General features: G+C 42.4%; 1 protein-coding gene across 2 annotated transcripts in view; it reads right to left on the bottom strand.

The window, feature by feature from the left end:
* Nucleotides 1–27,616, bottom strand: part of PDE4B (phosphodiesterase 4B) — a 618,793-nt gene that overhangs the window by 38,151 nt on the left and 553,026 nt on the right. For both annotated transcript variants that reach the window (XM_065885940.1, XM_065885988.1), the window contains one exon: nucleotides 3,568–3,680. In XM_065885940.1, coding sequence (XP_065742012.1) covers nucleotides 3,568–3,680 — 113 coding nt within the window. The remainder of the gene's footprint in view (nucleotides 1–3,567; nucleotides 3,681–27,616) is intronic.

The following is a 27,616-nucleotide window of genomic DNA, read 5'->3' as shown; positions in this document are numbered from 1 at the left end:
CAGGAAGATAGGTCAGTGTTTATGCCGCTGTTGGGCTGGGGACCCTGCTGAGGCTATTTGCTTTCTTCCTTTCTATACTGTTTCTCTTTCCGTTCCTCTTTTTATAATGCGCAGCCAAAGCATCCTGTTTTCAAAACATCTGACTGTTTTGCCACTGAGGAACTCATGCTCTGATGCATTTCGCTGAAGTGTAAGACAATTCTTCTAATTCAGGAGGTGATAAAAGTTGAAACAACAAATTAATGAACAAATCTAAGAAGGCAATCTGTGGTTACAGAAAACAGCTCTCACGCGTCTAGCTGCTGGCAGAAGGTTCACTAGATATCCTTTTCATCTTGAAAGACAATGTCATTGCCCTGTAAAACTCCTACTTAATTTATTCCATCTTGTTGTAATTCTTGGGGGAAAATAATCTACAGTACTGACCCACCTGGCTGCATCTTTCCCTGTAATTCTGGAATTCCATTTGGCCTGTGGCCAGCATTAAGGAATGAGGGAAATTTGAGCCAAGGAAAAGACTATGTTTTTGTAAGTCACAAAACATCTTATCTTACTCTCTGGGCTCTGAAGCACACTTGGGATGGTTGCAATCTTTGAGTCACGGTTTCCTTCAAAAGGGTTAAGAAAAAGCAACAAACAAATCCATCCCTACCCAGATGAAGTGACTATAAAGACTACTTGTTTTCCTCTACTAGACGCAGTTGACGTTCTACCATTTGCATGTAGACTGGCATACATGTAATCTCCAAACCCCTAAGCAAAACACAGGCTCTCCCATCACCACTCTCATGCAAGTTCAGAGGCTGCAAACAAAACTCAGCAGTCACTTAGCTGATCAGAACTAGAGACAGAGAGTTTTATGCAAAGATGTAGCAGATGCTATTAATAAGTTATCACTTATTGAACTTTTGCTTCACATCAGGGGCCTTGCTGAGTGCTTTAGACGCATTATCTCAATCTTCACAGCAACCCCAGTAAGGTAGGGACCACGTTCATCCCTGTTTTACATATGAGAAAGTTGAGTCTTAGAGCAGTTAAGTAAGTTGGCCAAGGTCAAGTAGCTAGTAAATGATAGAAACAGGATCTGAACCACGATCTTTGGACTCCAAAGCCCATGCTTTTCACAAACTTCCTGTATAGAACATCTTCACACTTACTTCCAAGTCTGTAACTCAGAGATTTGCCACAGCTCCTGTGTTCAGTGAGAGTAAGCAGAAGATGATCGAAAAAGACTACACAGTAATGATGATGATGACGATGATGATATTTTTAAACAGTAGCTCAGATGGAACACTCAAATAACTTTGAGAATATTTAAAATTAAATGTGAATTTTAGTTTTACCACAGATAATTCAGTTCCCCCTAAACTGGTATAGATCAATTTCTTTTTGGTGGCCACAATAATATTCACATTATATTATATTATATGTGCCATGGATTAACCCTGAGATGATTATCAGTATAATCAAGACTTTGAGATTGGGGGTAGGTAAAAAGAGAGCTAAGTAAAGAGAGAGAGATCTTTTTAAAAATTGAAACTGACTTCAGCTGTCATCTGGACATTATTCATCCACTGGGTAATTGCTTTGCCCTACAACCTCTCCACTGTAGCTCTAGAAATAGGTGAAGCTGCATGCCTTCTACTTAAGCTAACTGTGTCAGCATTAAGGTTTAGCCCTTTCTTTAGGGTTAGCTCTATTCAACTTTCATTGCTTCCTGCACAGGACACCATAAAGGAGGAGCGGAAGCCTGAATTCTCACTAGGTCCTACACAGTCCCTGGTGTCAGAGCCTCAGTAACTATACACTGAATATGAGATCATTTGTAATAAATTTGCAAGATAGACAATGTCTAATTTCAGCACTCCAGACATAAACCTGGTTAGAATCTACAAGGCATCAACAGTCGAAACGAAAACTAATGGCAATTTGCAGTTTCTCAATGAGTAATCTTTTTCTCCAGAGGGAGAAAGTTGCCCACTTTATCTTAGTGACTCCAGGAGAAAGTTCAGGGTGTCCTTTATGGTGAAACCTGCTAAAAAACTATCCCTAAATACCAGATCTCCATCTTGCATGTGTATCAATGATCACAAAATGCAAAGAACAGAGTATCTGTGAATGTTTCACAGGAGGCTAAAGCCTGTGTGAAAATCCTCCTACATGAACTCCAGTGTGGTTTGGAGAAGTTACGCAGTTACGCCCTCCTCATGGGGAAGCAGCTGGTTGAGATTTACAACAGCCTGGAAAAACCCAGAATTTAGCTTCAATTGAGAACTTCAGAGAAAAGTCGGTAAATAGTTAAAACTCAAACCTTTTTTTTTTTCCAAGTTGAATCGGAACTAAAATTTGAGAGAGGCTTTTTTTTTTGCCCTTTCATTAACCAATAAACAAGAGTAAGAAAAGTCCACTCTCTATACCACCCCCCCCTTACCCCGCCAACCTTCAGGACGTGATGCTTCCTCTACTCAGATCCTCTGAGCAGGAGCCAGCAAGTCTTGAAGGGAAGGTGATACTTTTAACCCCAGGAAAAAGGGAGGAGGGACACACATGCGGGGCTGGAAAGGGCATGTTGGCAGGTGTGGAGCAAAATCTCTTCCCAGCCCCAGAACCTTAAGACAATAAGATAATACCTCAGGCTAGGATGATTGGGGATTTTGAAATGTGTATTTATGAGGGTGCAGTGTTAAGGCTTTCAATTAAAATAATACATACACACACATATATGTGCATATAGATAGATAGGTGATAGATAGATAGATATAAAATCAACAGTCTCCAAGAGAAAAATACAAACTAAAAGCAACAACTCTCACTCCATAAATTAGCACTCTAAATCCAGGTGTTACTTAAACAAATGATATAAAGGTAGATAATTAAAGCTCTTCAACACTAAGTTTTGCCTGGGCATGGTACATAGAACCATTTCTTTGCAGTATGGGTGGAACTTCGTTTCATATGATTCCACTTTGTAAAGCAGCAAACTTTAAAAAAATAACTTTCTTTTTGGAGACAAAGTATATTGTTTCTCTTTTTAATCTTAGGTCATACCAGCATCACAAAAGAAATGTTGGAGAACATCAGAACATCCTTCTGAGGAGAATTTCAGAATTTATGAAACTTCAGGGCAAACCGTGCTTACCATCGATATACAGAAATCACATTATTGTCTTGTTCAGACACACGTATATAACACCTGACTGCAACGCAACATTTTACCCTGTGGATTCATTCAGATTTTATCTTCCTGCTAACTGTTTACAAAAAAATTAAAAAGCATTTTCACTTGTATGGTGATTGGTACACTTCATAAACACCCCTCACCTTAAACACATTCCGCACAGCATCACTAAGAAAGAAGTTTAGGAATTAAAGCCTGCTGAGGATTTTAAACTTTTGCCGTAGCATCACGACGCAAGCAAAGTGGAGCACTTTGGAACAGAATCATCGGAGGCAGATCAACAAAGCTGACAGTGGCGTCCCCATGCACCTCTGCTGCTGGCGGAGGCCAGGGCAGCCCGGAGCTCCCCGCGCGGTCACACTTTAATGAATAAAACGGTCATCTCTTACCTTGTTAGACGCCATCTCGCTGACAGAGCGGTAGGTCTGTATGGTCTCTAGCTGGTCTAAGCACCAGTCCAGTTCCTCCAGCGTTTCCATTGCTAATTTTTGATAAGATTCTTCTGCAAACAAACACACAGACATGTAGTTAGGCTGGAGCTGCTGCAGGCTGTCCATAGCCGAGTCACCGCTGCCGCCGCTGATCCCGGCGCTACTGAAGGTGGCCCCGTGCTCCTTCATTATTTGCACGCCGACTCCTTCCTTCCAGCTCTCTCCACCAGGAGAACAGATCCGGTGCTCTGCCCGGAATGGCTCGTGCCAAGTTTTCACACACCCCCCCGCCCCCAGGCTGAATGAGGTGTCTGCGATCTACCAAGAAACTTCCTTTGAGGAAGAAGGCGGGGAACCGGCTCTTAAAAGCTCATCTGCATACATGAGTCCTAAAACTCAAGGCAGAAGCAGTCAGTTTTCTCAGGCTCTCTCTGCCTTTGTCATCTTGGGGCTCTTTAGGGTGCGTGATGTCATTTCTGAGTGTTTGCAGTCTAGAGGAGAAATGAGGAAAGCATTTTCTCGTTTGGCTTTTCTTCTAAATGAAACGTACAATCGAAAACTGGAGGGGGGAAACCGACAGTTACGTTGTTGGAAGGCTAAGCAGTCATTCATTCTGGGGAATGTGCAAATGTTGGAATAACTTTCAATTCAGCAAACACTGACCAGCACAAGTCTTCCTCTCTTGCGAGTCTCCCTTTTAAGTAGAGGCAAAATGAGGTCTCCCTGATAAGAGTGCAGTCTCAGAGAAACTGTCTGGAGTTTTACATGAACACATTTATTGGCTGGGGAGTCAGGCAGTTCTTGTTATACTAAACAAAGCTAAAACTTCTCTTCTGCAACTGCCAGGATCACAGGGAAATTCTGAACCAGACTTTCAGGTGGAGCCAGATGTGAACGCCGCAGATTTTCTGATTAAAGCCGGGGCCTCGGATTTGTCACTGTAGGAATCCAGACTTTCTGTAAATATGTCTCAGTGGCCCATTCAAAAATTATTGCTTTTAAGATCATATTTTTGCTGGGTAATGAAACTCTTTTTAAGTGTTCACAATACGTCATTTCATACCCAAAAGTTCGTGAGTCTAAGCTAATACTTAAGGTTATTGACTTAAGAACCCTATGTTAATAAACACTGAAATTAATTTTATAAATGCTAGATGAACCAATGATGCTACAGACAGTTATAAAAACCAGTCAGACTCTCCTGCATACATGACTGATTTTTGAAGGGAACACCATCCATTAACTCTACCAAGCTTTCTGGAATGCAAGCACACAATAAACACTAATAAAATTAAAAATCTCACATGAAATTCTATTATAAGGAAAAGACTCACACATTCCTGTCATATTTAGAATACATTTTTCATATGCTCATGCAGAAATCCTAGGGAGATCACATAGCTTTTATATTATTATTTGAATACTTTTATGTGTGTGGCACTCATACTTGAAGCAGAAAAGGGAATAAACAGGAGAGAGATTCCAAGTGACAAGGAGCCACTTGGCACCGATGCACATTTCAAAGAATAGGTGTCTTGTTCATCCCCCACATATGCCTACCCTTCAGGATAAACAGGGGTTAAAATTCAACATCCTGTATGTCATACTTAAAAAGCCACAAAACCACTGAAGGTGACTTCCTCCATTTTTCTTTTCACACGCCTCAAAAATGTGCAGACAAGAATTGAAGTGTTTTTAGTGAAACTCATTTCAAGCCAGACTCGCACATACCTTCCCTCCTTTCTTCCTCAGTTTTGTCATGCTGCTTCAACACGAAGAATCTCCTCACTGACTCTTTTGTGTGTCTGAAACACCCCCCTTGCCTCTATGCCCTTCCAGAAGAGCGCTTCATCCAAGGAAGCTTTTCCTGAAGTGACGGAATCCTCCCCTTCTCCCTCCTGGGCTCTCATAAAAGAAAAGTCCAACCACTTCCCAGTTACTCATGCTTCACGACCCTGGTGTCTTCCATATCACAACCTGTGGTCCTCAAGATCAGACATTCACCCTGGTGGTGGGGAGTAAGTAACTTGCTTGGAGCATTTTGAACTGACTGCGGGATGATATATTACACTTCTCCTCCCGGAAGAGGAAAAAAGGGATCCGATCTCCACCCACAAAGAAAATATGGTAATTATAGCAGTGAAGCACTGAAGAAGGAGGAGAACTCTTCAGTGATCTTCCAGTTAAGTGTCATCGCCACAACTCATTCCTTGTCTATGACACAGAATGAACACACGCATGCTCCTAGAGTTGAGACAATAGTGAGATGCCAGGGACTGGCCAGTGGATATGGCAGGAACTTATTTCACTGCCCCCTCTGATTCTGGTCAGCCACAATATTTCTTTAGGTAAAAAGTTAAAATTTGAAGTTAATGAAAACTTGTCCCTTCCCAGATTCTTAATCCATGGCCAAGGCTTTCTTTATGTGCCGTTTTAGAGCCTTCTTATCACAGTAACTGAGGCAGGAGGCACAGATGTCAGAGTGGGCTAAGGATGGGAGCATCAAACCCCAGCTACTTACTGGTACTGAAAGGAAAGGACCAGTGCAGCTCAAACTGGCTTCCACACTAGAACTTTGTGGCTCTAGCACAAGATCCGGTGCTTGGTACCTAGTAGACACTCAGTAAATACTCAGAGGGATGGAAACCACAGTGCCTGCCCAAGCAGCCTGAAAATATCGATACTTGCGTATCTAGAGGCTGAGGATACATCTGTAGCACTGTGAAAAGAGCACCAGCTTTGGATTGAGGCTCGGGCATTTTGACTTTCTCTCTTACCACTTACTGTGTGATCCTGGACCTCCATTTCCCACATCTTAAAATAAGGAGAAGAATATTCATCTCATAAAGTTATAAAGGAGTTAAATGAAACAAAGTATAGGAAGTATGGTAACCAGTTCTTAGTAGGTGATCAGCACACAGGAGTATAATTATTAACGGCAGTAAAAGTAACCCCCAAACCTGGTATGTGTGGGGGGAGGAATAGGAAGGGAGATAGAAGAACTGCATATTCAACAAGGGGTTTTACAGTCAGGATCAGTTCCATAATTTGCAGGGCCCAGTGCAAAATGAAATGCATAGTCCCTTTTCAAAAAGCAGGAAAAAGTGCTGTGAAAGGTCTTAAAATATGAAGCTTTTCCTTTCTTCTGAAGCTCTCCTTGGACCTGTCATGGTGGTATTGTTTTTTTTTTTTTTTTTTTTTTGCGGTACGCGGGCCTCTCACTGCTGTGGCCTCTCCCGCTGCGGAGCACAGGCTCCGGACGCGCAGGCTCAGCAGCCATGGCTCACAGGCCCAGCCTCTCCGCGGCATGTGGGATCCTCCCGGACCGGGGCACGAACCCGTGTCCCCTGCATCGGCAGGCGGACTCTCAACCACTGCGCCACCAGGGAAGCCCGGTATTGTATTTTTTAAATAAACTTTTAAAAAATAGTTCTAGATTTACGGAAAAGTTGCAGAGCTAACACAGAGAGTTTCCATATACCCCACATCCAGGTTTCCCGATAGCTAACATGTTAAAACGGCACATTTGTCACAATTAATGAATGGCATGGTGTGTTTTATTTACTCTTTAAAATTGTGTTACTTCAGGCAGAGGGATACCAGGAGGAGAGTGCAGACCCTTATAGGACCCCAGAGGCCCTGCAGCCTCTGACTTAGGGCACATGTACAGCTTACCAGTTGCTGGGGTGCCCGAACCTGCCAACTTCCAGACTGCATGCTATGCCCCGGCCCAGGGCAGGCTCTGAGAAAGGCAGACATTTCCCTTCACCATGGTACCAATGCCCCAACCCACAGCAGACAGGTGACCCCTAAAGGTTCTATAACTTCTGCACCAGGATGTGCTAGATACCTGGATCAGGGTGGACAAGAGGATCACCCCCACCAAGACATGGCCTCTGTCTACCATGGTACAGCCATGCCGGCCCAGGGCATTCCCCACCTGAGACTTTGCAAGGCACCCATGTCCAGCTCAGATCCTCTCTGCACCTGCACCCAGGCCCCCGCTGGGAGTGGACGGCAGCAGTGGTCATGGGGTTGGGGTAGAGACATGGATACTGGATGAGCCCCGGGGTGCCAAGGATCAGGGAAACAGGTGGCTGAGAACATGTCCAGGGCAAGCAGGAAGGTGGCAGGAGATGGGACGGTACGTGAGCCAAGGCTTCAAGCCACGGAGTATATGCTCCATTTTCCCATCCGACTTTACTTACAAAACACAAAGATAATAATATTATGAGTTTCAAGACTAACTATGCGGCCCTTGAGTGAGGGCCCCTGTGCGGCTGCACAGGTTACATGCCCATGAAGCTGGTTTTGTTCCTTTTCTTACAAAAATGACTCTGAGAAGGAACGATGCTTGGCACCCCAGAAGCAAGTCTCAAGGGGATAAGGGAAGGTATTGGGGCCATCTGTAGCCATGGGGTGACCCTACTTGTCAAGAATTTCCAGAGAAGAAGGAGCAGGGAGAACCTCCCTTCTATTCTCCCCTTCTTTTGTTCTTTCACTTCAACAAGAGCGACAAAGGAAGATTTACTTCCTTCTGTAGGTCTGGTAAGTATTGCATTGAATAATTATAATTATTCAATTATAATTAGTATCAGTCTGGTAATAATACGTGACATTCTTATAGCTCTTTTCTCAAAGGAGCGCCAAGCACACTACCCATTAATCCTTGCCACATCTCTGTGCCATAAACACCGAAGAGATATGATTATCTCTAATTCACCTTAAGGCACAAGCTAAATCAGAGGTTAAACAGAGCAAGATTCCGGGCAAGACCCTATCTTGGTCAATAAAATAGAGGATTCACCTCAGGGCTGAAAATGCATGCATTCCTGAAATTGCTGTATTTAAAGTGGCATCTTACCCTTGGGTCTTTTCTATTTAAAATTGTGTAACTGCTTTCCTAAATGTTGTCATTTCTTGAGTCTCCTCTTCCCTTTTCTGATCCACCTAACACAGCCATTAGCCCAATATTTACTGTGCAGTATTTACTCAGAAGACCTGGCTTGGTTCTGGTCCTGCCTCTTGTTTCTGAGAGTAACCTCAGGCAAGTTACTTAACTTAGCTGAGGCTACATTTCTTTATCTGAAAAAGGAACATACGAAAAATACTTACTCTGTTCTCACAAGGAAGGTAGAATAGGAGAATACACACAAAACCAGACTCTAAACCTCTAAGTATAATGCACATTTTGCAAATATCACATTTATTATTACAGACAGGATATAGGTGCATTGTAGACATTGTAGACAACAAGAAAATTACAGAGAAGCAAAAAATTTGAAATGATAAAAATGTCACATTTTACCAAGCAGAAATCACCATCGCTATCCCCCTTGTGCATATCCTTTCATGTATGCATGTATATAATCAAAACTAGACAACACTCGTAATTCCCTGGCGGTCCAGAGGTTAGGACTCCGTGTTTTCACTAATGAGGGTCTGGGTTTGATCCCTGGTCGGGGAACTAAGATCCCACAAGACGTCCCGCGCAGCCAAAAAAAAAGAGAAAAGAATAGACAACACTGTACAAACTGTCGAGTAACATTCTTTTTTTTTTCAGTCAATGATCTCCCCTCTTCTGCTTTAATAATTTTCAGCCTCAGCTAATATTTAGCTCACATTTCAATATTCCCATTTTTTTCATGCAAATTCAGCAGAGTGTGTGTGTGTGTGTGTGTGTGTGTGTGTGTGTGTGTGTGTGTGTTTTAGCAGAAAGGTGTTGGGCAGGAGAGATGCTGACGAAGGGCAGGGCAACAGGAAAGGGCAATGGGAAACCTCAGCCTCGCCACGAAGAGCGAGCTGCTCAGAGCTGGAAAGCATGGAAACAGATTTTAGCAGTGATGAAGCCAGTGGCCCAGCTGGTAAGAGACCTCAGGTGCCCTAAAAGTTGGCCCCAAGCTCTGTGCAGGAAAGCATGATCTTATTACTGATCTCTGGGAAAAATCAGGATGGAGGCCCTTCGTGTACTTATATCATTTGACTTTGAAGCCCTCACTATGAGGGTTTCTCAATATAGATGAGAAAAACTGGGGCTCAGACAGGTCCTAAATCCCTATTATTAGCAAGTGAAAGCATCACAATATACCCCAAATATAAATTTTCTACAAACTATATCTAAATGCAATTTTTTATTGAGATATGATTGACATACAAAAAAGCTGGGCATGTTTCAGGTATACACCTTGATGAGTTTGAAGATAAGTATACACCTGTGAAACTGTCATCATAAATAATCTCATAAACTTACCCATTGCCTCTAAAAGTTTCCTCCCTCCCTCTGTGTGTGTATGTGTGTGTGTGTGTGTGTGTGTGTGTGATAAGAACGTTTAAATAAAATCTACCTTAAATTTTTACATATATTATACAGTATGGTTAGCCATAGGTACCATGCTGTACAGCAGGTCTCTAGGACTTAGTCACCTTGGGGATCAGAAACTATGTACCTTTTGATCAACACCTACCCAATCCCCCTTCACCCAACCCCTGGTAACTACCATTCTACTCTCAGCTTCTATGAGTTTGAGTATTTTAGATTCCTAATATAAGGGATCATTCTAAATGCAATTTTAATACAGCTCTGTATATATCAGAGTTGTGTTTGTCAAGATTCCAAGACTTTCTACCCCAATACAGTGCATAGGAAGGAAATGTAAATAACCTTTTGTTATTTATTATTTATTCTTTTGTTTATCTGCCTCACATAATCAGACCTTTTCATTAGAGAAGGTGGTACTATTTGCAAGATTGTATGGTGGTTAAATCAATCAGAACAATTGCCACAGGCAACAGCAGGGATGAATCTCATAAACGAAACCAGAGATTAAAAAGCACATAAAAATATGATGTAATTTATATAAAGTTCAAAAGAGGCAAAAATAAACCTATGATGTTAGAAGTCAAGACAGTGGTTAACTTGGAGTGTTAGCAACCGGGCGAGAACTGGAGGGGGACTTCCATGCGGCCGACAATGATGTACTTCTTGGTCTGGGTACAGGTTACATGGGTCTGTTCATTTTATGAAAATTCACTGACTTCTACACTTGTGATTTGTGCACTTTTCTCTGTCTTCCTGATTTTCTGTGCATGCTTTCAACAGAGAGACCCACCTAGGGAAAGCCTAGTTTTGGGGTTTTTTTTTATTATTTATTTTTATTTATTTTATTTTTGGCTGTGTTGGGTCTGGGTTGCTGTGCGCGGGCTTTCTCTATTTGCGGCGAGCAGGCGCTACTCTTTGTTGCGGTGCGTGGGCTTCTCATCTGGTGGCTTCTCTTGTTGCGGAGCACGGGCTCTAGGCGCTCAGGCTTCAGTAGTTGTGGCTTGCAGGCTCAGTAGTTGTGGCACCCGGGCTTAGTTGCTCCGCGGCATGTGGGATCTTCCCGGACCAGGGATTGAACCTGTGTCCCCTGAATTGGCAGGCAGATTCTTTCTTTAAAAAAATTCTAATTATATCACTCTTTAATTAAGTTATTGATTTGTACATCATAATATAATGTATAATATGATAAAATTGTTGTTGATCACATCAGCTTCTCTCTTTTTAACATCTTTATTGGAGTATAATTGCTTTACAATGGTGTGTTAGTTTCTGCTGTATAACAAAGTGAATCAGCTATAAATATACATGTATCCCCATATCTCCCTCCCTCTTGCATCTCACTCCCACCCTCCCTATCCCACCCCTCTAGGTGGTCACAAAGCACCGAGCTGATCTCCCTGCGCTATGTGGCTGCTTCCCACTAGCTATCTATTTTACATTTGGTAGTGTATATATGTCAATGGCAGGCAGATTCTTAACCACTGCACTACCAGGGAAGTCCCGAAACCCCAGTTTAAAATAAAAAAAAAAAAGAAAGGAAGAAAAGAAACAGGGTTTCTAAAAACATGTTTCCTTTCCTTTCGTTGAACTGTAGCAGTGGGTTTCAAAAGAGCTTGAGTGCTTCCCTGGTGGCGCAGTGGTTAAGAATCCACCTGCCAAAGCAGGGGACATGGGTTCGAGCCCTGGTCCGGGAAGATCCCACATGCCGCGGAGCAACTGAGCCCACGCACCACAATGAAGAGTAGCCCCCGCATGCAGCAATGAAGGCCTAATGCAGCCAAACATAAAAATAAATAAAAGCAAAATGAAACAAAATAAGAAACTTACGGTTATCAAGGGGAAAGATGGGAGCAGGCAGAAATTAGCAGGTTGAGATTAACATACAAAAAATAAAAAGAAACAGAGTTGAGTAAATCACACACAGCTGAAAAAGGATATTGTTTTTGACATTTCATAGACCAGGATGCTTCTACTAACTCAAAATTCAGTGGAACATATTGGTGTCTGGCCCAGCTGTTTACAGATCCTGACTCTGCCATTTGTTTATTAGCACTGTGACCTTAGACAGGGTAAGGAGCCTGATTGTGTCTCTGTGTCTTTACCTGTAAAACAGGAAGAGAGCACAAACTAGCTATGAGAATTAAGTGAAACAAGGCATGCCGAGGCTTTGATACACAGCTTAGTACCTGTCAGGAACTTCTTCCTGCACCCCACCCCCTACAAGCCTCTCCCTGGTCCTGGCCACTTTCCTGAGGGTAGATAGCCATATGTTCGGTGGCTGAGTTGGTAGAGTTGTGCTCTGGCCCTGGGCATTGGAGGTGGGGGGCGGGGGGTCACATATAAAGTGGCCACGAAATCCTACAGTGTGCCTCTGGCTGCATGACCTCAGATAGGGAACTGGCTCTTGGTTAGGTTAGAGTTTGTTGGTTTTCACTTCTAAAATATAGAACTTGCCTGATGTATCATTCTGCTTTTACCCAATGCATACTGACGTACCAGATCAGTGGACCTTTAGACATGGAGAATTGTATAAGAAAGCCATTTGTTCATTCATTTATTCCACAAGATATACGTTGAGTGTCTACTACGTGCCAAGCCTGCTGATGCCAGGTGCTGGGACCACAGCAACGAAGAAGACTCGGTCCACTGAACTGAATGATTACATGGGAAACCCCTTTCCCATCTTCAAAATGGTCAGTCTGTGAAGCTGGGTGCCTTATCATCTTCCTCCCCTGCCTTTGCTCCCCATCCCAAGCTTATACTGTACCTTTGTGAAAATTAGAAAAATGTGCTCTCTCTCGGCAGACATAGCCCTTGGGCAGAAAGCTTGGGAAGTGATGCAAGGGTTGAATTTCAGCTCCCCTCACCACCTGGCTAAGTACCTTTGATCAGTACCCAAACTACACAATGACCTTTTGCAATGGCCCAGTGGCACATGGCACAGTTGGGGCAACCTAGCCTGAAGCTTCACCTGGTCACAGCAAAACCTGCACTTTTAGCCTCAAAATAAAGTAAACTGTTGATGTTGAAAGGAAAGCATCCCAAGACCTTTCCTAGCTCTTAATTTGTGAATATCATCAAATAACTGAAATAACATTAAATAAACCTCCATAAAATAACAAAAAAAAATAATTTGGTAGACTAATTGTTATCTTTAAATGCAGTTTTTGTTTTTGTAGACACAATTTCTAAAGCAAGGGCTCCCTTGGGGAAACTATTAAAGCAGATCTTGATGGAGAAAATTAAAAAACAACTCTTCTGATTCTTGGAAGTAAGAAGTGTATATGAATTGGACTCTACATCCAGCTAATAACTAGCTTTTTCCACAAGCTTCTAGCCCTGTAGTTGTCCTCCCTAGATTCAGTGGGCCTTGAGGTTAGCAGGCTTATTCCACTCCTTGGTTCCTCCTCAAAGAGCAATAAGTATTTGTTAAAATGTAAAATTGTTTCATACATATGGAAATCAGCCTCTCTTTATTTAAAGGAGTTAGGTTGGGGCTGTGAGAGTATTTATTTAGTGATCTTGGTTATGATGTTTTTTCCCTGACAGTTAGCAATAGCTTTTCTTTTCATTGTAAGTTATTAAGTCCAAAGGTATATATTTTCTTTTGATCACTCTTTGGTAAATGAAATGCACCTGTGTTAGAGTGCAACTTTTCCAGAAGGCTGTTGTTTTAACCTTGAGTAAAACATTCTTAGAACAAATCCCAGGAACTGGAGAACACTCATACACTCTGTAACACAGTTCTTCCAAAGGCCATCTGTAAGCCCCAAATGGCCTTTCTTCAGGCAGGACTTTGTTAATGTGTCTTTATAAATATGAGGAACTTTGCAATTGCACATGACAGGGATTTCACTCTGGGTGGATTCACGGAAGAAGAGGTTCACTGCCCTCAAGGGAAATAACAGTGAAAGTAGGTCATTTTGATGCTGATCTCCTTAGCAAATTCCTGTAAGACTACAAGTTAAAAAAAAAAACTCCAATCACAGCTAGCTTTGGTATATACAACTTGACAGTTTACCAAGCACTTTCACTTGTGGCTCTCATTTTTTCCTTGAAAAATAAACCCCATGAGATAGAAATTATTATTATTATGACATACATTTTCCATTATGCATGTTAGAAATGTGAGGCCTAGAGATGTTTAATGATTTGCTCAGTCATCTGATGAGAGACAGAGAAAGAGAGAGAGAGATGAGAGATGAAGAGGAGGGAGGGAGAGAGGGGGAAAGGGGAAGAGAGCAAGGAGGAAGAAGAACCAAAGTTCTCTGATTCTGAATTCCATGATCTTTTTTGCTAAGCCATGGGGCCTGTTATACACAAATGGTCCAACTTTCTCTTCCTTTCACCCAGGCAAGATTGGACAAGGTGAAACTGTCTTTGATGTGCCAGCCTCATAGCCCTATTCCCTTTCAGTGTCCTTACCCTTGCCAAACTCTGCTCTCCAGAAGGACTCTGACTTTGGCATTACTTACTAATGAGAGTCTGTACTCATTCAGTTAATAACATGTACCACAAATGTGAAAGGGTGCCCAAGGAACTTAATTGTCCACCTGTGTTGGTGTTACAGGGCAATGCCACAAGAAAGCAATCAGACGTGGAGGTCAGTCGGTGCCCAGTTATTTTTCTAATACATTAAATATATACAAGAAATATTTAAGAAGAATATAGAGTAGCGGTTAAAAGCTTGGTCTCTGGAACTACACTGTCTGGGTTCATATTCCATTGCCTAATCTTAGAGAAGTTACTTAACTTCTCTCTGCCTCAGTTTCCTCACCCATGTAATGAGAATAATAATGGTATCTATATAACGAGTTGTAGTCTTAATGAATAAATGTAAAATGCTTAAGACAGTCCATGGTATAATATAAGTGCCAGATAAATGTTGGCTATTGTTTGTTGAATATGAGACAACAAATATCTATTTAATGAGTGGATTTTTTTTTGAGTGCCTCTTATATTGTAGGCTCAGCATGAAACTCCAAGGGTATAATGGTAAATTCTATGGACATAGTTTTTGCTTACTTGAAGCCTATATTCTAGCAGGAAGAGACAAATAATTATACAAAAACTTATTTAATTACAATTGGAAAAGGAGCTGCTGCTAATTTTAGAGTGCGCTAAGAATTTATCACAGGGATCACAGAGGACTCAAAAGTCTAAGAAGTAGGATGTGATAAAAAGTTCAGGGAAGGCCTAACTTGGAAAGTTATGAGATTTGACGGAATAAGAATTAGGTTCAAAGAGGGAGGAAAGCATACCAGACAGGAAGAACATCAGGGTGCATTCCACGGACTAAGATCTGTCCATGTGTCAGGAACACGCTGAGAGAAAAAGACTGGTGTGAGAAGTTCAGATCAGGCCCTACACAGTCATGGAAGGCCATGGAGAGGAGCTTGGAGTGGCCTAGCCAAATCTGCATTTAAAAAAGATCACGCTCCTTGGTGGTCCAGTGGCTAAGACTCCGAGCTCCCAATGCAGGGGACCTGGGTTCTGTCCCTGGTCAGGGAAGTAGATCCCACATGCCAACTAATGACCCCACATGTCGCAACTAAAAATCCTGCATGCTGCAACTAAGACCCACGACAGCCAAATAAATGAATAGATAAATAAATATTAATAAATAAATAAAAATTTGAAAAAAAAAAAAGATCACTCTCCATGCGATCTAGAGAATGAACTTGAAGGTGGGAATGGCCGCAAGGAGGCTAGCTAAATAGTATTAAAAAACTCAGGATACGGAGGAAGACAGATAAGTTTGATTTCTGGCTCTGTCATTTATTTTATTAGCAGTGCAAACTTGGGCAAGTTACTTAATTTTCTCTAAGTCTTAATTTCCTCATTTCTAAAATTAGGGGATGTATATCTTTCCGGTGGGGTTGTTATGAGAATTAAGTGAAGTAATCCACATAAAAGTACTTAGTCCAGTACCCAGCACCTAGTAAGTATTCATACCAGTTGCTAGCAGCATTATTACTTATTTTATTGCTTTAACCTATGCAGGAAGTAGTGATGGCTAGAATTACGCTGTAGCAATGCAGATGGAGAGAGGTAAATGCATTTGAGATATTTATGAGTTGAAACCGTACTGTCCCTAGGACAGTGGTATTTGGTTGGTGACCAAAACTCTCAGTCATCTCAGCTTTTCAGGTCAGAATGTGATTTCTGTCAGTGTGCTTTAACTTTATTCCACTTCCAGTACTAGTCCAACTCGTAAGAGTGCAATGAGAAATCAGAGACCAATGAATTAATTTACATAGAGCAATAATTTATGGTAAGCTTTTCATGTCATCTAGTCATTACACGTTCCTCAACATGGGAGACCAAATTCTTATCGTAAGATTGCTTGGCAAGCATCAAATCAGAGCAGGGGACTTAGGTGGATGGTTTTAATCTGCTTTACTCAAGCCTGATACACTTAGCTCAAGTGTTTCCATTGGCCTGAAGTGCCCTTCCCAACTTTGTCCACCTGGCTAACTCTTATCTTTTAGGATTCAGCCTAGAGTTATCTCCTCTACAAAGCTTTCCAGATATTCTGAGGTTGGCTTAAGCTCCCTTCCTCTCAGCTCCCACAACAACTGTGTTCAGGCCTCTTATTTCCAACTGACCATGTCCCTGGAATTCTTTCTCTTCGTTTATTTTACCCATGACTTCTTGAGAGCAAGGAACATATCTTTTTGGCTGGTCTTTAATGTAGCACAGTATCTATTTACCTAGTAGAAGCTCAAAAAAATATTGTTTCAACTGCTGACTTGCCTAACGTATCAGTAGATGGGATATCTACTACCCAAAGGAATGGCGTCTTGGCTACTGAACAGAATTGGAGAAGCAATATCAGGAATTCCTGTCCTTGGTTCTTTTTTTACTAGTCTCCAAATAAACCACCTTCTTTTTGCTGATTTATTCCATGTTACCACAATTAATAAGCTCTCTATTTCTTTTGCATTCATGTCTTGATTCGATTTCTAGCTGGCTCATTTTAACATAGGGGATATTCTGTCTCCCAAGGGGACTTTTGCAAAATCACACGCAGAATTTGTTATTTAACTCTCACAGAATAGCTGCAGGTGTCTGTGCACTAGACAATACTAGAATTCCAAATTGATTCTGACAGTTGTCATACAAAAGATACAAGCAAAGTTCAGAGGCAGCACAGACAGATCTTAAAGACATGGGGGAAAGGGCGATCAGGAGAGACTTGGAGGCCAAGTAAAGAAGAATAGGTGGAATTTTGAGAGATGGAAAAACTGAGGTAAGGCAATGAGTAGCATGAATAAAGGTATGAAATTAGAAACACGCCACACCATTCAGTCCTGTTTGGAAGAATAAGCATAATAGTCCTATTTGATTAGAACACTGGGTGTCAGCAAGGGTGCAGATTGGAATACATTTGCAAAAGTAGCACGGTCAGGGCCCGATACTGGAGAGTGTTTTATGCTAGACCAAGGAATCTGACTTCATTTGGCAGACAGTGGGGAGCCATTGAAAACTGTTCAACAGAAGGATGACACACACAGTGGTTTATAAATATCTTATTATTGTTATACAGTTATTTAATGTTTTGCAGTTATAGATCTCTTTCATATGTATAATCTTTTTAAGTCATCATCGTGCCTTGTGAGAAATGTTTTACTGTCTCTATTTTATACAGGAAGAGACTGAAGTTTAGGGAGTTTAAGCATTTCACTCCAAATCCCATAACTGATAAATGCAGAACCCGGAGACCTGGGCCTGGGCTTTCTGCCTCAAGTTCCGTGCTCTTGCTATTACAGTGAAGCCTATAAGATGAATAATTGATCTGATAGATGTAAGTTGTAAGGATAATAGGATGGAGTAGAAAATAAGCACCTGGTAAATTATTATTATCAGGGATTATTATTTGCAGAAAAAGTTAGCCGCTAAGAAGTAATGAGGTCCCAAACTGAGTGGGATCAGGGGGAATTGAAGGGTTATATATACCTTAAATTTCTCTTTACTTGTAGAGTGAAAGTTGTCAAAGGAATTTCAAGAATCAATGGAGAGCAGAAGAAAAGGTGTTTGCCATCGGGAATGAGCATGGTAAGCGGGGAGAAGAGGGGTAGAAATTTCCTGTCACTCAAAACGTTATGGGCTGAAATCTCTTTCACTTACCTATAGGAAAGTGCCTCCACCTAGTGCTCTCCTGGGTGATGTCTCCAATCACACAGGACTTGGGGTGCTTCACCATGTGAGAACGTCATCGCATTTGACAGTCAAGAGTTTGCCAAGAGCCAAAAGTACTACATACAGTCTTTTCCAGTTGACAAAGCATTTTCAAGTGTGCTCATTTTCTTCTACAAACAAAGCCATGAACGTTCTCTCCATTTTTATAAATGAGATCATTGAGGCTCGTCAAGGTAAGGGGACTTTCTTTAGAATCTGGAATTTCTGCATTGGCCAGTATATAGTTATTAATCATTTGTGGCTACTGAGCAGTTAAAATGTGGTTGGAGATGTGCTGCAGGTGTAACATACACACTGGACTTCACAGACTTTATATAGAAAAATGATGTAAAATATCTCTGAAAAGTTTTACATTTGACATGTTGAAATTATAATATTTTGGATGTAGTGAACTGAGTAAAATGCATTATTAAAACAAATTGCACCTGTTTCTTTTTATGTGTTTACTAGAAAATTTTAAATTTCCTATGGGTTTTGCATTACATGACAATTGGACATCACTGTTCTAGACCATAAAGCTATTGCTATTGACGTGAATACTCCAAAGCCAACATTCATTCCCCCCACACACTCACTTTAGAAGAGGTGGTAATATGGAAAATAATTGGAGTTATTATTTATCCATTACCAAAGTTTCTAAGCACTTTACATGCATGAACTAATTTAATCTTCATCAAAATTTCATGACCTGAGTATTATTTTATATATAGTAGATCATTTTATTTTGCAGATGAGAAACAGAGAAATTCAGGAGCTCTCTGAGAGCCACAGATTTAGTGGCGTCAGAATTCAGACTTAGCCAGTCTGCCTCCAGTGCCATTAGGGAGGCTTTAGTGGCTGCCTCTGTTGGGTAAGTCCCAAGGAGACATTTGGATTGATTTCACTTTATTGTTGACCTACTATAACTCAGGCAGCATGTGAGAGACTTTAGATATTATCTCATTTAATCTTTGCAACAACTCCATTAAGTAGTTATTATTCTTATTTTATAGGTGAGTAAACTGAGGCTTGGAGTGATTGCACAACCTGCCCAAAGTCACACTAGGTACATGGTGGAACTCAGTTTATAATCCGGCCTGAATCTGAAGTTGATACTCCATCACTATGCCGGTCTGTGAAAGAGCTACACCTGAATCTCCTGGGGGTGCTTCCCAGGCAAACCCCAAGGTACTGAAGCAGTCTCTCTGGGGTGGGCTCTGGGAATTTGTTCTTCTTAGAATTGCTTCGGGTGACCCTCATCCTCAGTCAAAAGTTTGGCGATAACCACCCTCTCTGAGTCTTTCATTTTCCTGGGAGTCCCACCTCTTCAGTCTCTCCTGGGAGCTGATGAAAAATTGAAAAAAAAAAGGAAAAGGAAAGAAACAAACAAAAACAGTATTTCCCTTAGGCAGCTTCAGTGGGGCTGACCATTCATCTCAGCAGTGTCCCTGCTTCTTTCAAATCTTGTCATCATCTGCCCTAAAATGTGGGCTGAAATGATTTAATTAAGCAGAGATAAAACAGCCAGTCCTCCTGAAGACATCCTTAGAAACATCTAAGCAGTCCAGGGCTGTGTCTGAGATGAGAGAGGCAGGGATTTAGGGAGTGTAGAGGTGGGACGGGAGGAAGGAACCTAGTGGTAGACCCACAGACTCTCAAGGTGATTTATGGGGTCCTGGATAATTCACTAAGAACCACTGGATGTGAATGAAGGCACAGAATGAATAAAACCAAGTGACTCTTGGGAGTGGGGTTGTGTGTGTGTGTGTGTGTGTGTCCCCACATGCACGAGCGTGCACGAGTGTGCACATGTGGTAGGAAGGTTATGTTTTTGGCAGCCTTGTTTGCACATAGACAAGCAATTGCTTTATGTGACAGATTCAGAACTTCTGACTAGCACACAAATATAAAATTAGGTCCTAGGTTTCATGGCAACCCAACTCAACACAGTAGCAAACAAGAATTGTTTGAGAATGTGAGAAAGAAGCCAACATTGTGTATGTCACAGCTAGCTTGCCTTCCTTTGACCAATTTCTCCTAACTTAGCAGTACTTCCGTTCCTGCCCTAATTTCCCCTGGTTTGTAAACTACGTCACTTAACTGAACTCAGCTCCAGACTTTAGAAAAACAAAATTTTGTATTTCAGCAATGGTTTTCTTGGCATTTCTGCCGCTAAAGAATTTTACTTGATTCTGATTTTTCCTTTTCACCCTTGAAAGATTGTAGCTATCAGTTGTGTCTCCCTGTTTCTCCTTTTCTAATGGAGTGTCTAACGCAGTATAATGCAGTGTCTGTTAAATGTGATTAAAGATTCCAGTGTTTGGTAAAAACCAATATTTACCAGGGAAATCCCGCCAACATAAATGTGCAACCGAGGTAGAAAATATTGGCTCAATCTCCCCCGGACACACACATACAAACAAGAACTGTAAATGTTTTGCATGTCATTTCTGACATTTCTGGCCTCTTTTTTGCCAGTTTCACACATGTATCCATTTAACACAGATTCTGAAGTCTTAAAACTGGAATAATCTAGATAATAGACCCCAATAGTCATTTTTAAAGTTGTTTTCTTATTAGCTGAGGTTTCTTGTTGCTTGTTTTGTTTCTGCTCTGGTGGTTCTTCTAGCATTTATCACACACCGTCACGTAATTTGTTTAAGAGGTTGCCTTGAATTATGAGAGTTAATATTATTTGAAATAGTAAACAAGGGAATAGTGATCTTTTACAAAGCAGATTATACTACAAAACTTATTTGCAGAAACATCAACAGACATTTTGAGATTAAGTCAGTCTTGTTTGAGTGATTACTTTAATTTAGCAAACATTTACTGAATTGAATTTATTCACTAATTGAATTTATTGAATGAATGAAATACTGCTACACTTTGAATGAATTTCAAATAGTTGTAGTTTGGCTTCGAAATTATTTCTCTGAAACTGAATAAGCCCGGGCAGCCAGTAGACAGAAGGCCCCAGCTGGCACCTGGCAGCCACAGCCTCAGGAGGAAGACTGGAGAGGGTGGAGACTGAGTGAGTTTCACGTGGCCAAAGCTCAGGACCGACCCCTCAGTAAAAACTTTAAACTGCAGTTCCTATACCACACTTCCTCTTAGTACAGAGGGCTGGGTCTGAGACGAGGGACAGGGAATGACTCATCTACAAAAGAGGCCTCTGAGATTGCTAATGGCAAACCCTGAACAGTGCCTGGTAAACAGCAAGCACTTAATAAATGCTTACCTTATAAACAAGTAAAATGAAATCCAATAACATACTATAACTTATGGGTTCAGTGTGGAATGTTCTGATCAAGATTTAGGAGCAAGAACAATTTCTATGTCTAGTCGTCATGATAAAATCCCTTTGGTTACTTTCTCTGACTCCAAATGCCCAAGTGCTTATGAATCAAAAACTGAAGGACCACGGGAAGGATGGATAAGGATAATGTTAGTCAGAGCAACCATTAATTGAGAGTCTGCCTGAACAAAATCTCTCTAATCTTCAAGACAACCTTGTGAGGTAGATTGCGTTATCATTAACGCATAAATGACAGAACAGGTGGGAAAGGAAATGGTGAATGAGGCTGGAAAGGTGGCCTGGGTGTGTGGGCTCAATAGCAGGCCCCGGTCCGGGATTCAAAAGAAGCAAAAGACAAGTCGTTGCTGTCCTCTAGGAATGTGTGATCCGAGAGGGGAGCGGGAATGCTTAGTCACAAAAGGCAAACAGCAATGTGTGGGCTGTGGGCTGGATCATCTGAGGACCGGGGGCAGCAAAGGCACGCTTGGGCTTTGAACAGAGCAGGGGCTTATTAATACATGCTTGTGGAAGTGCACTGAACTTAATTGAATTAGGAACCAAATAACGGTAATCTAGGTGGAAAAACATGGAATCGAAAACGAAATGCAAAGCAGCAGGGAGATAAGTCTTACTGAACAGAGACTGCTGAAGAAAAATGGTTAGAGAGTCAGAGTGGGGCCAGATTGTGAAGTGCAGGAGTCTGGACCTGATGGACGTCCGAGCAGCAAGGAGCTACTGGAGGTTCTGGTCGAGGGGCGAGGCATGAGGAAAGAGGGAATTTAGGACAACGCAGCCAACAGGAGTGTGTAAGATGCCTCTCAATGGGAAGCAGCTAGAGTTAGGGGTCCCAGGAAGACCCAACTGTGGGGATCTAAGCTGAAAACAATGCAGGCTAGGGCTTCCCTGGTGGCGCAGTGGTTGAGAGTCCGCCTGCCGATGCAGGGGACACGGGTTCGTGCCCTGGTCCGGGAAGATCCCACGTGCCGCGGAGCGGCTGGGCCCGTGAGCGATGGCCGCTGAGCTTGCGCGTCCAGAGCCTGTGCTCCGCAACGGGAAAGGCCACAACAGTGAGAGGCCCGCGTACCGCAAAAAAAAAAAAAAACAACAACAACAATGCAGGCTAGAACGGATGGTGACAATAGGATGAAAGAGAGAAGTTCTAAATAAGGTCTGGAAGGAAACAAATATATACCAATTCATGACAGGGCAAAAAATATACCATTCTCCGTAAGAGATGACCAGGAAGAGGAAGGTGTGCAAAACTGTCACCACGGTTTCTAGCCTTGGAGTGGACAGAGCAGAGCCATTGACAGATATGAAGGAGCTGGGAGAGGAGGGGGAAACGGTAATTTGGACTCCCTAGAGTTTGGTGTGATTCCCATATGGTTACAAGGACTTGGGGTGGGTCTCTAGTAAGTGGACTGAGCTCCAGGCATGGATTGCTGCTGAGGATTATGAGCTAGGGATCGTGAGAACACACTGCCTGGCCATGACTCTCCAGGGCATGTGTCTATCTTCTGATTGGTTCCTGGAGAAAGGTCAATAACAAATACAAGATCCCACCCACAGCCCGCCCACACATTATCTCACCAACTTGAGTGATTTCCAGCTCTGCAGGGCACAAGCGCAATGCAAGAGATTTCTCTCTTCTCAGCATCTGCAAGGTACAAGGCCGAATCCTCTGTGGAAAGGACCCCTAAAGCTGGAAGCGGCCCAAGAGACCAATCATATTTAAACCAACTCCTTGGTTCATAGGTGATAGGACTGAGGCCAGGAGAAAGCAATAGATATCTCCAAGATCATACAGCCATTCCCTCCGTGAAACAGCAGGGACCAGTTTTGAATTTTTATAGAACCTGTTGTTGCCACTTCACTGTGCCTCAACTCTGACTGGCAACATTTAAAGTACCATTCAATTAAACTGGTATTTGTGGACACATAATAGATGTCGGTCTCCATGATAGACACAGAGGATACCAGAAGGGTAAACAGAGCAATCACTGCCGTTGAGGCACTCACAGTCTAGAAAAGACTGTTTGAGAATAGGAGTAATTGCTTTTCCTTGGGTAGGAGTGATAGGGAAGGCTTCCTGGAGGAAGTTATGCCTTAGCAGGGTTTTAAAGGATGAATAGGAGTTTTCTCAGCAAGAAGTAGGAAAAGAAGGTAAAAGTATTTTATAAGCAAATGGAACAGCATGTATCAAAGTAAAGAGATGATACAGTATAATGTTTGGTGTTACTATTAAGGGTTTAGTAGTTTCATGGCAATTGAGGGTAGAGAAGAAACAGCAGGAGAGGCAGACAGAGCACTGTTAGGAATTTTAAAAGTATGTGTGTTGGGGGTGGGGGAGTGAAAAACATGAGGAAGACATCCACAAAGTCCCTAAGTGATATTCCTTAGAGTTATAGTTATAATCAGAGATATATAGAGAGTTAGAGAGCAAAAGTCAGTAAACTCTTTCAAAAAGACCAGATAGTAATTATTCTAGGCTTGTGAGCCCCATGGTCTGAGTTGCAAATATTCAACTCTGCCATTTAAGCATGAAAACAGCCACAGATAATACAGAAACAAATGCAAGTGACTGTGTTCCAATGAACCTTTATTTTCAAAAACAAGTGTATGGCCCAAGGGCCATGTTTGCCAATCACTACTACAGAGACATCCTGAGATCCTGACATCACTCTCAATATCTGTGGTAGACAGAACAAAGGCTTCCCAAAGAGGTCCACATCCTAATCCTTGCAACCTGTGAATATATTATGCTACATGGCCAAGGAGGAATAAGGTAGTAGATGGGAATATGGCTGCTAATGAGCTAATCTTAAAATAAAAATATTATTTTAGATTATCTAGGTGGACCCTATATACAAGGGTCCTTAAATGTGGACGTGGAAGACAGATGAGTCAGTGTCCGAATGATGGAATGTGAGAAATATTCAACTGGATATTGCTGCCTTTGAATGTGGAAGATGGCCAGAAGCCAAGGAAGGCAGGCAGCCTCTAGAAGCTGGAAAACGCAAGAAAATGGATTTTCCCCTAGAGACTCCAGAAAGTAACACAGCCTTGCCAAAACCTTGATCTGTGTTGTTTTAAGCCCCAAAGTTTGTGTAATTTCTTACAAGGGCCATAGATAATTAATACAATGCTCACGTGAGCTAAACCTTCTAAACATTGTGGCGAGCTCTCCGGCCTCCAGAGGAAAGAACTCAGGTTTAACATCCATTTAAGTGCCTCATTTAAATGCAAAGGGTAGGTGAAAGAAATCTGGATTTGGATGTGGGGAAATTAGGCCATGCTTCAGGGAGTGTCTAGAATAAGGAGCTGCTTTTACACTGAACAGGCTTTACAGCTCCCTGATGGAGTAGGGGAGGCACTGAAACAAAATTTCCCATGATGTGTGTTTCTCAGGGGGCTCCCAGACCTATACACTTGGGGATTTAGAGAACTGTGTGCGTGAGGGTGCAGATGAAAGTCCCAGAGCAGGTCCCGTAGGCAGGCTCAGAGTGGGGAAGTGGGCCGTCAGACATCAGCGCCTGACTTTCTCTTCCACCCGCAGCAGGCTACCCTCTGCCCTCTGCTGTGCCACTGTAACATTTACGTCACAGGGAATACATTTTGCTGCCCTAACATGAGTGTTACGAGGGAAATGAGAACGTGAAGCTGGTGGCGTTTGACAAAGGAGGCAGCATTCCAAAGACGAGCTTGGGCAGTCCTGGCAGGCACATGCTGTTAGGGGTCATTTCAGAGACGGCCACCGCCGCTGGGCACTCACAGAGGTAGGTCGGTTGAGGTCAAGGGCCTCTGCCCAAGAGTCCTCTCAAACTACCTTCCGTGGCCAGAGGCGGAGGCCATGGGTATCAACCTCCCTTCCACACTGTAAACATCCTGAAAGCAAAGACTTCCTCACAGCAGCTAACGCAGTGCCTTCCACTCCAGAGCCAGGCGTCACTGCCCAGTGGCTGATTATTAGTAAAATCGAGGAGACGGTGAAGGCAGATCTTGTCATAACAATAACAGTTCTCACAATAAATCTGGAAAGTACATTTCAATGTACAAAACATCCTCACATACACTGTCTCAAATGATCCTCCTAAGGCTGCTAGGAAGGGAGTATTAGCAAACCCATTTTGCTGAGAAGGAGAATGAGTTCCATAGGCATTAAGTGACTAGATTAACACTCCACAGCTCGCAACTGGAAGAGCTGGGGCTGAACCCAGGTCTTTGGTGTCTTAGATTGGGAGTTCATCTGCATCTTACAACTTCTCCTCCTTTCCTCCCTTCTCTTCGTCCCTCCCTTCTGGAAACACTGAGTATCTACTATGTATCAGACAACACTGTTCAAGGTCCCACAGATGTAAAGTTAACTAAGAAGGTTCTGGACCTGAGGAAGACCATAGTTCGGCAGGGGAGCCAGACATGTCAAAGTGCAAACTATGATCCAACCTAAGACTAAGACATTTACTGAGTACTCTACGTGCTGTGCACTGCACGACTAACGTTCAACATCTTATGACGTAGGTATCATCTTCCCCACTTTACAGGTAAGGAAATGTAGCTTTAGAGTCATTAAGTATCTCGTAAGTGGCAGCCAGGATCCCCATTCTCTCCTGATGCCTCATCTCACACCCTCAGCCACTCTATGGTGCTATGTCACCACAAGCGCTAGCACAGAGCTCTACACCGGGGCAGTGAAAGAGCAGGGGAAAGATGGGTTGACCGTCCAGCAGAATTAGAGAAGCAGAATAAAAGCTGGGTTGACCGCCCCTAGAAAGTGGGGCATGTGCATATAATGCAGTAGAGAGGAATGAACCGGGTCATTTAAAGATGATCTTTAAGTTTGACCCCTGATTCTAAAAACTGAACATGAGAAGAGAGTATCCCACAAATCTGATGCCATTTAAAAAGATTGTTTTGAGTAACTATTAGGTGCAAAGCATTGGCCAGGGATTCCATGAGGAATCAGATTCAGGCCCAACTCTTAAGGAGATAATCCTGTACTTGCACTGAGAGAGCAGAGGTGAAGCCATCTTCTGAGGTCACTGTGGGGTAGAAGGAAAAGTTCTGAACTCGGAGATCTGGACTCCAGTCCCAGTTTTATCACCAGTTCACCTCAGCCTCTCAGTTCCATTTCTGCAGCTTTGAAATCCAGTGTTGGAACAGATAATGTCTAGGGCCTCTTTTTAGCTCTGATATTTTATTATTCTGTTTGGTTAAGGAAGTAGAGGAAAAGAGCTTACGTGTCACAGAGGACTGGAAAGGGAGGGAGTAGTTCACCTCATCAGAAGCCATCCCACAGGAGGTGCCTTTGGCACCCCAATCCTGCAGGTGCCCAGCAGCCACATGGTGCGAGCTGCCAGGGTCCCCGCCTGTTTTCCACTCTCAAACTTGCAAGGGATCCCCTAAATAATGAAACCACAGACAGGTACTCCGAGAGGTCAGTGTTTTTCAGATGCCTTGCACATCCACAGCACTAAGTGGCTGCTTGAAGCTATTATACCATTATTATTGTTGTTGTTAGAGAATTACGGTAATTAACACTATTTACTGGGAGCATTCTATGCACAAGGTGCCACGAGGGGCGCTTTGCTGACAATTACCTCCTCCTCTTGCCAAATGTAAGCAGTGTTACTGTCTCTACTCTAGAGATGAATCTGTGGCTGGAGAAGGTTAAATAACCTGCCTGAAGCCACACAGCTACCAGTCTGGGGCAGAGCCTGTACTCTCACGCAGTCCTCTCACCCTAACCCCAGTCCTAACCCTAACCATAATCCTAACCTTATTCTCCTGCTCAATTTTGCTACAATCTGCGATGCTTCCAATCTGGGTATCCTTCCTTCAGTTTAACCTGCCATGAGCAACTGAAAAGGAGGTTAAATGGCCGATACGAATCATACCATAATCTTACCTTACAGTTTGCAAAGTGCTTTCTCATAAATCCATCATCTGATTCTCATGTCAGCCAGAGAGCGAGATGGAGCATTATTTCTATTTTATAGAAGAAGAAACTGAGTATCAAGGGAAGTGAGTAACCTGGAGTTTTCTTAAACCCTCTTGCCATGCTAATCATGTACTCATCTAAATCTCTGACCACTCTGGGACCTTAATTTTCAGAACATTGTGTCATGTGTCTTAAAATGTATCCGGTTATTTATATTTGCATTGCAGCATGGCTAACATAGGGCCTTCCCAAAGAGATATTACCAAATGGC

The sequence above is a fragment of the Phocoena phocoena genome, chromosome 1 (assembly GCF_963924675.1).
Source record: "Phocoena phocoena chromosome 1, mPhoPho1.1, whole genome shotgun sequence".
In the NCBI taxonomy this organism is placed as follows: Eukaryota; Metazoa; Chordata; class Mammalia; order Artiodactyla; family Phocoenidae; genus Phocoena; species Phocoena phocoena.
Note: the sequence above shows the minus strand (reverse complement) of the source record. Positions and strands in the feature narration are given on the sequence as shown.